General features: G+C 35.7%; 1 protein-coding gene across 4 annotated transcripts in view; it reads left to right on the top strand.

Moving 5' to 3' along the window:
- Positions 1-12,694, top strand: part of Pde11 (Phosphodiesterase 11) — a 73,462-nt gene that overhangs the window by 24,565 nt on the left and 36,203 nt on the right. For 3 of the 4 annotated variants that reach the window (XM_020945099.2, XM_086830435.1, XM_086830433.1), the window contains one exon: positions 10,680-10,754. In XM_020945099.2, the coding sequence (XP_020800758.2) occupies positions 10,694-10,754 (61 nt within the window). In that variant the 5' untranslated portion in view covers positions 10,680-10,693. Of the gene's footprint in view, positions 1-1,724; positions 2,747-10,679; positions 10,755-12,694 lie in introns of those variants that run through there. The other variant, XM_020945098.2, reaches the window with a different exon arrangement.

Here is a 12,694-nt window from a genome sequence, read left to right as displayed (position 1 = left end):
CCACCTTCGCCTCGATTGCCAAATGGCCTGTGACTAATCGCCCCGAGTGCTGTGTGATCCTGCTAATTGGTAATACCAACTAACATGGCCAACATATGGTGCCGGGGCGGCCCTCTTATGAATCCGACAGCTTGGGTATCTAGTATCTGGTATCTGGTACCTATTATCTGGTTCCTGTGTGGATCTAAACGAATAAATACAAGTACATACATACTTATCAAATCACGTGTGCTGCAACTTTGTTTTTCGTTTGGAAACAATCATTATTTTCGCAATTGTTTGTAATTTTCGGTTTTCGCTTTTTGGTTTTGCGGTTTCTTGACCCAAAAACAGGACATGAAATAGATGTCGACACTGCAAACACCGAAAAGGTTAAAAGTGCAAAAAAAAGATGTAAAGGAAAACGTGTGAATAATCAAAGTTTAAAAAACTCCTAACTAAGCCAAAAAAGCATTAATTTTAGTTCTGAAAGCTGTCGTGTGTTATACTTTATAAGGTTTATAAATCTGCATACTCCGTTTACAATTACAAAACAGTCAAATTTTTGACAAATTTTGACAATTTTAACGATGTAACACCCCTTATAAAAATTTGGAAAATTTTGAAAAAATTACATTTTTGTCGAACATGCCTAGAAAGATTTGCCTGATAATGCTGATCAAGAATATATATGATTTATATGGTCGGAAATGACTCCTTCACAGCATTACAAGCTCCTGACTGAAATTATAATACCCTTGTAATTATGGAAAAGTGTTGTGACTTTCCAGCCTGCTTTCCTTATTTTTCTTTCCCCCCATGATTCCAGTTAGTTAATGGTGTCATTCAAAGTGCTATTTGCACGATCTTAGATCGATCCCAGGAGAATGCTAAGCAGCTGAAGGCGCTGTGCGAGAATTAGTTCCAGTTAGCGCGGGCCTGGGCAGTGGCGGGGCGTGGGTGAGGGGGTTAAGGCGCAGGTGTGAAGGCAAACACGGCGGTGGGCATACCAAAAACTGCAAACTGCAAACTGCAAACTGGATGCAAACTTTCGGATGGTCGTCGCTCTTGGACTTGGACTTTGCACCCGTTAGCTGCCAAAAAGAGCAGTGAGTAGTGTCCAGCGGGAGGGGAGGGGGTTAGCCAAAACAGGCACAACAAAAAGAACACTTTACAACAACGTGGGATCCAAATGCTCCTCCAGCAGCCAAACTCTCCATCCACATCGCTTTTTCTCTCTCTCTTTGTCTCTCTGGGACTGCTCTCAGCCCTCTGCCAGCTGCGGCAGAGCGGAGAGGGCTCTAGTGTTGGCATTTAAGTTAATTTAACGATATTTGAATAATTAAAGGGATTACAAAATTGATGTAATTACCATTTTTTAAATTTATAAATACTTTAGCCTTGTGTTATTCCCAAAGTGGTGTATATTTTATAGAACTTTTTTGGTTAGATCTCCCTTTTATTATATATGGAGTTTTATGATACAAATATAATTGATGTGTTTCGTGAAATAAATCGATATATAATCAACTTTCCGATCAAATATCGAAACTGGGTAGATTTGTTTATCTGCCATGCTTTTTAACATCCGCATTAGTAGCGCTAGTACAATGCTAAATGGCTAAAAGGGCAGCACTGACGAGCGCCAACAGCAAGCCCCCGCGATGATCCACCAACGACGCCGACGTCGTCGCTAGCCCCAACGCCAGCGTCGGCAGCGCTGCTCCACCACGATCGCTTCGCTTTGGCACAGTTCACGCTCACCGCTCGTCGCACCCAGTTCTCGGTTCCTCGGATCTCGGATCGGTTCCTCGGGGATTCTCGCCGAAAGTGGAGGCAGAAGGAGAAGCGAAGAAGAATAAACACAGCAGCAGCGGCGGCATTAGCCTGGATGTGGATTATATATATTTGGGATCAAGATAATGGTGATCCGATCGGGCTGAGCAGCATCGTGTTGTGCGCGTGTGTTTTGCTTTTTCCCCCTTCAAAACGCTCGACTGCGGTGCGAGTTCAACAAAGAAATTCGAAATCAAAATCAAGGGAAATTCAAAATCGTCAAATCGTTCAATCGTAAATCGTAAATTGCGAATGGAAGAACTTCTTTCCCTTTGAAAGCTCTACGAATATCAGTGAAGTGTATTGTCTAAACAAAAAGAGGAAACGAAAAATAAAGAATAGGGAGCAAAAGAGAAAAGCTAAAAGCGACGGAAAGAGTTGAGAGTAAAGCAGAATTTACCAATCCAGAATCTTATTTGTAAGGCTGAGTGTGTTGAAATAAAATAAAACCTCGATATTGTATGTACAATATAAAAACAGCCTCTGAAGAGATCCCTAATACTACATTTAAAAAAGTGACCAACGAAATTCTTGTTTAATGTTTAATAATCTTTTTCTAATGAACAAGCGGTCGACGTCTCGGTTTTTTTTTTTAATTTATTACGAGTATACGCAGTGACAGTGTTTTTCCCTCCGCTGTTTGCCTCAGTTTCGCTGGCAAAGAGAGAGACTAAGCGAGAAACAAAGGGAACAATACGAAAAATAAAATTCAAGAAATTAAAAACACAAAATAAACTCGCGAAAGTTAAGTTGTGTGTGGAATTAATGGAATATATATATTCGCGATTTTGTGATATATTAAATAACCATCCAATATAAGCAAATGTATATCAATTGCTTAAGTCAGCCAATAAATAAGTTAACAAATCGAGCGAGATCTTTAGCCCATAAAATTTTGGATTAATTGGAAAGGCCTCACGGATTAGATACTGTAAGTTGAAATTGATTTAGAAAGAAATCAGAAAATATAAAATATTTAAGTAAGAATTGATAACCAGCTGGTAAAGATAAATATTTCAGCAAAATTAATATTAACCCAATTTAAATGAAATTGGGAAACTTTTAAGGTCGATTTCTGATAGACTTAAATCTTTCAATAATATATAAATAGCGAAGGATTTATAATTCCCCTATATCTAAACATATAGTCTTCTAATACCATATACTCCTATCTTGCTATTAGGTTTTAAGTAAACTTTAAATTAAATTTTTCACAACTTTTTCTTTCCAATTTGCTTTTTTCCGAGTGTTTTACTATCACCATTTCTCTACACTCTTGGCTTTTCCTTTGATCCAATCATTTTATCTCATTTTTTTCTTCTTATTAATGTTTCTTTTTTTTTCTTATTATTTTTGTATCACTTGTACACTTGCTCTAATTTCTTTTTCTCTTCGGCGATCCTTCTTTTAATTGCATTTTATGCTTACTTGAGCATTTCGCCTGGGCCTGTCTGTGTGAAGTGCCTGCTTGAGACTGTCAAAAAAGTAATAAGAAAAATAACAACAGAAGCAAAAAATAAAATAAATAAGTATAAAATAAAACACGATTTTTTTGTTGGATTTTGCAAGCGCTCGTTAGCCGAATAGCGGTAAAAGGTAGAGGCAGGTAAAGAAAGAGAGAGAGAGCCTGCCTGTTATATGGTCACGAGATAAGACACTCTAGACAAGCACTTGATGTTTATGGCGTGCCTTCTGTCGGCCCCCCTAACCCCTAACCCTCCCCAACGTAAGCCTAACCCCTCTTCTATATAGCACTTGTATCTTTTATATCTTTACGTTCGCTGAATGACAAGCGTAGCGCCGCTTACAGTTAACTAATTAACTTTCAGTCCGCCCCTGAAGTTTTTCATTTTCCGGCAGAGCAAAGCTGCGACCCTTAAGGTTTTAAATCTTTCTGAAAGAAAAAAAAAAGATGCATCGCACAGGTGTACTCACCTAATTGCAACTGCTGTTAGCCCTAACTTTCCTACACTTTTAATAATATTAAGTGGATAAAAGAAAGCGTTAAAAAAGGGTGACTGTATATTAGCTATTTCGAGGCAGCAAAAAACACATCAAAAAAAGACTAAACCAGGAGGTTACTTACTTACTTCCGAAACCTGGGTTTTTATATTCTTGTAGCTAATAATTGAATTATTGCATTGAATATGAATCGGATCTTAAATAATTCTCATTCCTTGGATCGTTATTTATAGATATTTTATATGACAATTTTTTCGACATATCGAAGTTTAAAAAACTCATAACTATGCCAAAAATGCATTGATTTTGATTCTGAATGTTAATTTTTATCAGGTTAAAAAATCTGCTTACTTAATTACAATTTTTAAAGAATTTAAAATTTTGGTAAATTTTTTGTCGAAATTTTAACGATTAACCCCTTATAAAATTTTGAAAATTTTGAAAAAATTAAATTTTTGTCTGACATAGCCAGATCGACTCGGCTGTTGATGCTGATCAAGAATATATATGATTTATAGGGTCGGAAATGACTCCTTCATATCTTTACAAGCTTCTGACTAAAATCATAATACCTTGAAAGTCTATAAGTTAATGTTGAACTGTGTTAAAACCAATTCATGTTACTAATTTTTAGTGACCGAATCATTAAGAGAACTGTTGAGGAACAGTGCCAGCGATAAGTGTGCGCGCACCCTGAACACATAATAAAACGTGCAATGACTTCCCCATCAAAGCTTCGGTTCGCTCGGACTCGGTCTTCTTCCTGTTCCATATCAATCACGTCGTTAAGGTCGGTCTCTGGTCGCTGGTTGACATTTTTCCTCAGTCTCAGCCGACGTGCCCCGCATTCTAACTATCGCATTTACTCATGTTCCGATATGTGTGTATATATGTATGTATATACATGAGGTGTATTTGTTCGCCGCAAAAGTGTGTAATTAACTCAGGTGGCAGCTGGAGATGGAGATGATTGTGGTGGGGATGATGATGATTATTGTTTTGATTACGAACGCGCTGTGTGGGCTCCGCTGGCACGGTGAGAACGAGCATTTGTCGAGCTGTCAGAAAAGTGGAGCAGGCAGCTCTATCGGATCTCCAGCCATCCACGTGAATCAGATAAGCCTGGCCCCTTTATCTAAACCGGCAAGGGAATGACCAGATGAGTGGCTGCAAAATACAAAAGGTTTACATTTTCAGTTATGAAACGAAGGAAGGGGGATGGAAAGAAAATAAAATTTAAATACTTCTCTGCTCGTCGTTATATATTAAATAATATATAAATATTAATATATCAACCTTTGCTTAAAATTTTGATGATCAATATTTTCTGCCTAATTTCGATCAAATTCTAATAGTAGGAGAATGAGTCTTATTTCTTACACATTTAAATGAATGATTAATGATTATTTATTAATATGTCTTACTTATTATTCTACTTCATTTATCAAGCTTATATTTTAGCTTGATTTATTTAAATTTTTACAATCAATTTGATATCAATCTGCGTAAAATCCGAGGGCCATTGTTTAATTTAATATATTCTGGAAATATTTTCAGAAACTGGTTTGTAGTGTACTCATTAGCTTTGTATTTGACATTCATCAACTTGGAAATATTAATATTGAGAATTAATTAAACAAAGCAAATGAAGCAGCACAAATCGATGATGTGTTAATTAACATATTTGGCATAATGCTTTAAGGAATTCCATTTTTGCGATATTACTTATGTTCTTGACTTTTTTGAAAATAAATCTAAATTTCCCGAAGTAAGCTTCTGGTAATTAAAATATAATGTCATGTGACTGTTCACTTATCAGAAATAAGTTTACCTTTGCATATTCATTAACCTGAAGGGCCTTTTCCCCACCCCGAACATGCCAGGTGATTCAGGTAATTCCCGTAATATCACTCCCCCCTTTTCCGGTGATTATCACATTTGCACTCCAACGGATTCCCTTCCTCTGGAGGTGACGAAAGCCCCACAAGGGACCAGAAATATCTCGCTTTGGAGTCCAAACCAGAGACGTCAGAGGTCTCGGCGGTATTTGCGTCACAGAGCATGGAAAGATTTTTGATTTTTGCATGAATTTGTTAATTAACTTCGGTTCGACTTTCGGGGAGATGTCCCCAAGTGAATCACTGCATTCCTTCGCTTGACAACAAAACGGCAGGGAGTTCCACTTCAAAAACAGCGTTATTATTATTATTAAATAATAATATAAAAGTGCTGAATAGGAGGTGCTGGTGCTGCCTCAGCTGGAATTGACTCGCTTAATCAGCACGCTAATGTTAATTCGAAATACGCGTGGCTTTTAGCAATGTGACGGCCCAACTTCCCGGTGATATCAACGCTTTTATCAGCGCCAACAAAATCTGCCCGAATAACAAATATGTACATACATACATATATGCCACAGTATATATAGTGCTGCATGTGCTATATGGTGTGTAGTATATGGCTTATATCTTATCTCGCCCTCGACATGCATGTCAGCATTTAAACGACGCATTAGCCATCATCATCAGCAGCTCCAACTCCCTGGGAAAGCGGGAAAGAAAAGCGGACAAACACATTCACATTTCGAGTTTAAGTTTAAGTTATGTATGCCAAACAATTACCACAAAAAAAGAAAATACAAACGAGGAAAAGCCAAGATACACTCAGGTTTAGGCCTCAGGAAATAAGCTTAAGGAAAGATACTCTTTGCCAATAAAGGGAAATGGAACTCGTAGGAAGTAAGTGATATTACAAAAGGTTTCTTTCTAAAGAATAGTTGTTTTTATTAATAATTATTTCTTCATATTAACAAGGTTTTTGTAAAGGAAAGTAATGCTATATATTTAAATATATATTTATAGAAAATGAATTATTTGAAAGTTTTATGTTATGGCAAAACTGCTTTTTTTCTTACACATTAAGTTGAGAAAGTAATGCCTTCTATTTTAAATGAATTAATTAAATTAAATGAATTTAATACGACGATCGTAGTTTTTTATTTCTAACGAATTTCTACATATTAAATATAAAAACGACTCATTTCATTAAAGTCTGTATAATATAAAAGTTACTGACAAATAAAAAAAACTTGTAGTTTTTTACAAAGTTAGGCATCTCGTAATACATTCAAACACTTTACAAGCCCCCTTATGGCTTTAACACCTTTTATCTTGGGCAACTTTTAAGTAAAAAGGTAGTCATTTTTCAAATATGGACCTTTGCTTCTGACAGCCTTTATTAACATGCAAACTGGTGATTAAGATCTCATTTAACTTTACAACAAACTAAACAATGTAGAAGTAAGTGTACAAATATGGATGTGGAGCACTGTAATTAAGGCCTCTAGTTTTTTTTTTTGTTTTCAGTGCTCATGAAGCCCTACAAAATCAGTAGATACATATGTTATGTATATATTATATAGTATGCAGGAGGCACAAAAAAGTGAAATAAATTTGCAAAGCTTCACCGCAGCAAATATATATATTTAAAATGCCAAACAGGTTGCGTTTTTATTTTGATTTTGGCTGATTGATTTGTAGCCTGTCGCCTTGGCCGCTCCACCCACAATCCTCCAATATATATAGTATATATTGAATATAAAATACAGCTATGGCAGATCTCACCCAGATTCGACACGCTCTCCTTTCATTTTTGGGCTCTGTTGTTTGCCAACTTAACTCGTGTTTTATTGTTTACCTGGCTCTCCAGCTCTAGCTCTCTGGGTTTTATATAGTATATTTATGTATATATTTTTTGGGGCCATTGTTTACCCATCGTCAGCTGCTGTTTGATTTGCAACAATAATTTTTGTTTACGGTTTATGGTTTATGGTACGTGGTCTGTTATTGTTATTATTTAGATGATTACGCATTTTAGAGTCGCAAGAAACAGTCAACGTTTTGCGTGATATGCGTTTCGTATTAATTATGAATTATTATTCCTTGTACTTGAACACGATTTTGGGTAATTTTTTGTGGAGCCTTCGTTGTGAAATTGATTGGGCAAAATGGTTGAAGTAGTCCAATGACATTTACGAGGGCATTTTTAATTGAATCGTTTATGCATTGTTTTTATTATCAAAGTTATGTTGCAAGGTTCAGTTTTAAATTTTTGTAAAGAGAGAAAGTTTTAAAGTTTAGTGGTAAATTTGCTGTTTACATGGTTTAGTAGCTGGAACATATTTTAAGTAATATAAAACATGAGATAGTTTTCTTAGAGTTGGTAGCATAAAACGTTGTTTTTCAAACATAACATGATCTATCACATGGCCTTAAGTAAGAAAGTTTTGTACTTAAATTTTGCAAAATATTTTTGATTAATTACTAATGATGATGACAAATTAAAATTAGTTAAGAAATCAATCCTTTTTATTGATATTTAAAAAACTCTTCAAAACGTATTTAGAAATCTAGCTGGCTCGAAACTTTTCGCGATAACTATGCCCACCTATTGAACCCAAATAGTTGATAAAAAAACTCAGAAGTACATAAAGCCTTTACCTAATTATAATGCTCTCTCACCTCCCTTGTAAAAAAAGGCGGTTTATCTAATGACTTTTTTCCGTGCCGTTCTAACTGTTTGCATTTCATTGTCTTGGCATAGTATTTTATTATTTTTTTTTTTTTGTGTTTTGCAACCACACTAATTGCGAATAAATTGTGCGCAGTTATAATCTGTGAAGACGGGCCCTGCTTGGCGGCCCCCCCTGCGGCACTATCAGCTCCGCCCCTGTCGCCTAATCTTCCGCCTGCCTCTGTCTCTGCCTCTGCCTCTGCTTTCTGCCTCTGCTTTCTGCCTCTGCCGCTGCTGATCGACAGGCAGGCGCCAACTGACAATGGAATTTCATGAAATCAAATTGACAGGCCAATAAATAAAATAAAAGAAATGTGCACACGGCGAAAAAAGAAGTAACTTCATATACAAAACTTAAATTCAAGTGTTTATAAAACAAAAAAAAAGAGTCCCAGTTAAAAGGCAACATCTTTGACTAACAACTTCAATATGTTTGATTTTAGATTATGTTTTCGATTTATGAAATTTTTCCTATGATTTTATTTATAAAATCAAATAAAGCTTCAGTAAATATTTCTGAAAATTATTATATTTTGTTCGCAAATTTTAACCATAATAATAGGGAGAAATATGAAAGAAAGTCATTTTCACCTTGCTGAAAATTGGTGAAAATTGTGTTTATTGTGCTGCATATTTTTTGCAGTGCAAACATTTGTTTTCCTGCCAATGTTTATTACAAATTCATTAGATTTTTGATGCTCCGTTCAGTTGATGTACTTAATTGCTTATCAGGGAAATGTGAATATGGAAGAGCGCGTGGCAAAACGATTGCTTTAAATCAATTCGATGCTGTAATCGTTCATTAAGAACTCCGCCGGAATAAAATATATATATACAAATCAAATAAAATCAAGTCAAACACAACCTTCCGATCGCTGGCCGTTCAGGTTCATTGACTTGACTGCTTGAGCGACGCGACGCGACGGCGCAGATTGAAAAGCGCGTTACTAATTGTGAGATAAAAAGTCAAGGTCGCTGGCGATAAGGCTACGTGTCGTGATAAGAAAACCCAAACAGCGCAGTGGGGAAAAGCCATAAACACGGAGCAGTCAGATGATAAACAGTTGAAGGAAAGTTCCTCGGCAGGCCAAGAGGAATTCCATTCAAAAAATGTTGAAATATGACAATGGGGCTGTTTATTGATCAAATTTTGCTTAGTCAGTTCTCTATTTGATCTTGGCCAAAAGCCTTTTGTTGATCTAATGAATATATTTCTATAATTTCTACTATTGTTCAGGTGAGTTACCCAAATATTTGAGTAATTTATGCAAAGCTCTCAGAGGTCATTGTTTGAAATTGGTCAATATTTCGTGCCAGATTATTCACATCGAATAAATGGCAAACAAAAGGTAAAGGCTTTGGGTTATAATTTCTGTATTGTTGGCTTCTGATTTCAGTAAGAATAAATAAGGTGTTTGTTGTCTTAATGTTTAATATTTCAATTTTTTGTCTTATGATAATTTATAACTAAGATTGGAATTTGTTTTGGATTACTTTCATATTGTTTTCAATGTTGGAATATTAAATTTATTCTTTTCTAGAAAAAATCAAACCACATCAAGCACTCTGAAGGTATATCTTTCAATAAAATGTATAAAAATAAATATTAGATTAATGTTTATAAAATTTTCTAATTACAATTGTGTATATACTGTTTATTAAACTGAATCTTAAGTAAACAACGAATTTAAAACGAAGTAATAACAAACAAAGAACTCTTTAGTCTTCACTGAAAAGTTAAAAAAAAAAAAAAACAGCTTTCCTAAAAACTTTCCGCTGTTGAGACTTCATTAAGATATATTTTAATTGCTGTATGTATTCAAGCTATGTATATGTATAATCCCTATATATTTCTTTTTCCCCCCAAACGAATGTGTCACAAATTATTTATGGTGGCCCAAACTTGGCCAGACGAGAGCATATAAATTTGGAGCTCCTTCTCCGCATTTTGCTTGGCCAACTTTTGCATATTTGGCGTAGACATTCATAAATAGTCTAATGATGTTGCTGTGACTGCTGACTCCATTAATCAAAGCTTGTCACTCAGTCATTCACCCATTCGGCCAAGTATTCATTCATTGTACTGTTTTTTTCCTTAAATTTTTTGCTGGCGGATGTATCTTGTATCTGTTGGTGTATAATGTTATCTTAGGGATTGTTTGGCCCGCATGAAAAGTTTTGTGCTCCGGGTTTTTGCCGGATTTTGGCGTGGCCCATGGGTTTTTCCAATCAGGCAATTAAAAAATGATGTAGGAAATGTATAAATGAGTTTCTAGGTAAATCCTCTCGACACAAATCCGGCTCTAATATTTTGGTTTCTTTAATTTCAGATTTAATTGGAATAATGGCTTCTTCACCAAACAACGCGGCGCCGCCCGTTTTATGGCGGGCGAGACGTAAAATTGGTAAGTTCCTTACATTTTTTGAGCTAAGCAAAGCAATCGACACTTTCATGGGTCATTAAGTTATTATTATTCCCAGATTTATATCTATCTGTTGAATGTTGAAACAAAAGCGTGCTGGGCAAGGTTCAATGCCATTGTTGTCCTGCCGCCATTTGTTGCATATTTCAGCGTTCATTATCCTTTGCCTTGGGAGGTTTAGAGAAGGATCTGCCTTTGTGGCATTATTGTCTGACTTTAGGTGGCGGAAAATTGAACAAAGTGTAAGGGGGCTTGTGCATTTTTTGTGAGCATCATGATTTTTTAAAATGCAAAACTAAAATCAATGGCAATCCGATTTGGCATTTGCCGGAACAACTTTGTTATTAAGCCAGGGAGATAGGAAGATGAGTTATGTTGGGATCAAAACCGAAAAACTTCTGCCTGGCTGAAAACAATCACATAAACTTTTAATTAATTTCAAACAAACGGCCAAACAAACAACGAATGGCGGACGGGCCGGACAAACAAACAAAGCCAAGCGAAAGGCAACTAGAGAGAACTTTACACAATTTATGGTCGCTGTCGCGTGGCTCCAGCAGACTCACGCCCTCCCTGCACCGCACAAAAATATATTTTAAAAGTATTTAGCATCACGGGGGACTATATATGACTTAAGATTTAAAGGTACTGCAAGTGCTGCCAAAAAAGATCCTAAAATTTTAGTTCAAACAAAAAATTACGTATACGCACAGGTATACTTATATCCTTGCAGAGTACCATAATTTCAGTCAGAAGCTTAAAACGCAAGGAAGGAGTCATTTCCGACCCTGTTAATCCTATTTATTCTGGATCAGCATTATAAATTGATTCGATCTAGCTATGTCTAACAAAAATTTAATTTTTTACAAATTTTGAACATTTTTAGGGGGTTAAATTTAAAGAAATATTAATAAATTTGATAAAAAGAATGCGAATATTTTATGCTAAGTTATTATGCATTTTCGATATGATCCTATTTAATTTAATTACAAATTCCAAGCGGGCCGAAGTAAACCCCCTTTATGGTTTAAGTTTTTATTTCAGCTATTTATAGTCCCAAAATATTACGCATACGCACTGGTGTAATTATACCCATTCAGGGTACCATAATTCTAGTCAGAGGCTTAAAACGCAATGAAGGAGTCATTTCCGACCCTACAAACCATATATATTCTTGATCAGCATCAAAAGCTGAATCGATCTAGCTATGTTTGACAAAAATTAAAAATTTTCAAAAATTGTCCTAATTTTACATCATTTAAATTGTCAAAAATTGGATGAAAAAATTTAATTTTTTTTAAATTTTTAATTGAGTATGCAGATGTATTGACTATTGAAAAATAAACATAGGACAGCTTTCCGTGTTAAAATTCGTGATTTTTTGGCTTAGTTATAGGTATTTTAAATTTGGATTTTTCTTATAAATCTGCATATAAAGACATTGATAAATATTGCTTTAAAGAATGCAAATATTTGAAGCAAATTCTAATTCCAAATTGACCGTTCTTTTTTCCTGTGTGATCCTGATGTTTGCCTTTGTAATGGTAACAAGGAGCTGCGGAATGGGAATGAACATGGAAGTAGAAAAGGGGCGGCGCTCTGCCACGAGTGGCACTGGAGGCAGCAGCCAAGGGTAGACTTTGCACGCTTTGTCAACACTTTGCAGGAAGCCAAGTCGCTGATGTCGTCGGTGTCACGCTCCATGTGGTTTATAGAGTCACACAGATACGCGCGCACGAACACTTGGGTGCCGTCGTTTCCGTTTCCGCTACGAAAAAAAAACAGTAGCAAACAAAGGCCATAACAAAATGAGAGGCGGAAAAGCCGAGTAAATAAAGTGAAAGGGAAAATTATAGCTAGAGCTAAAAGAATCGATAGTTTCGGAATTGCATTAAAGTGTTATTTAATAAATGGTTAATAAT

Source organism: Drosophila serrata, unplaced genomic scaffold, assembly GCF_035046125.1.
Source record: "Drosophila serrata isolate PLE 108 unplaced genomic scaffold, ASM3504612v1 contig_240, whole genome shotgun sequence".
NCBI classification, from domain to species: Eukaryota; Metazoa; Arthropoda; class Insecta; order Diptera; family Drosophilidae; genus Drosophila; species Drosophila serrata.
The sequence above is the reverse complement of the archived record's forward strand: the minus strand, read 5'-3'. Positions and strand labels throughout refer to the sequence as shown.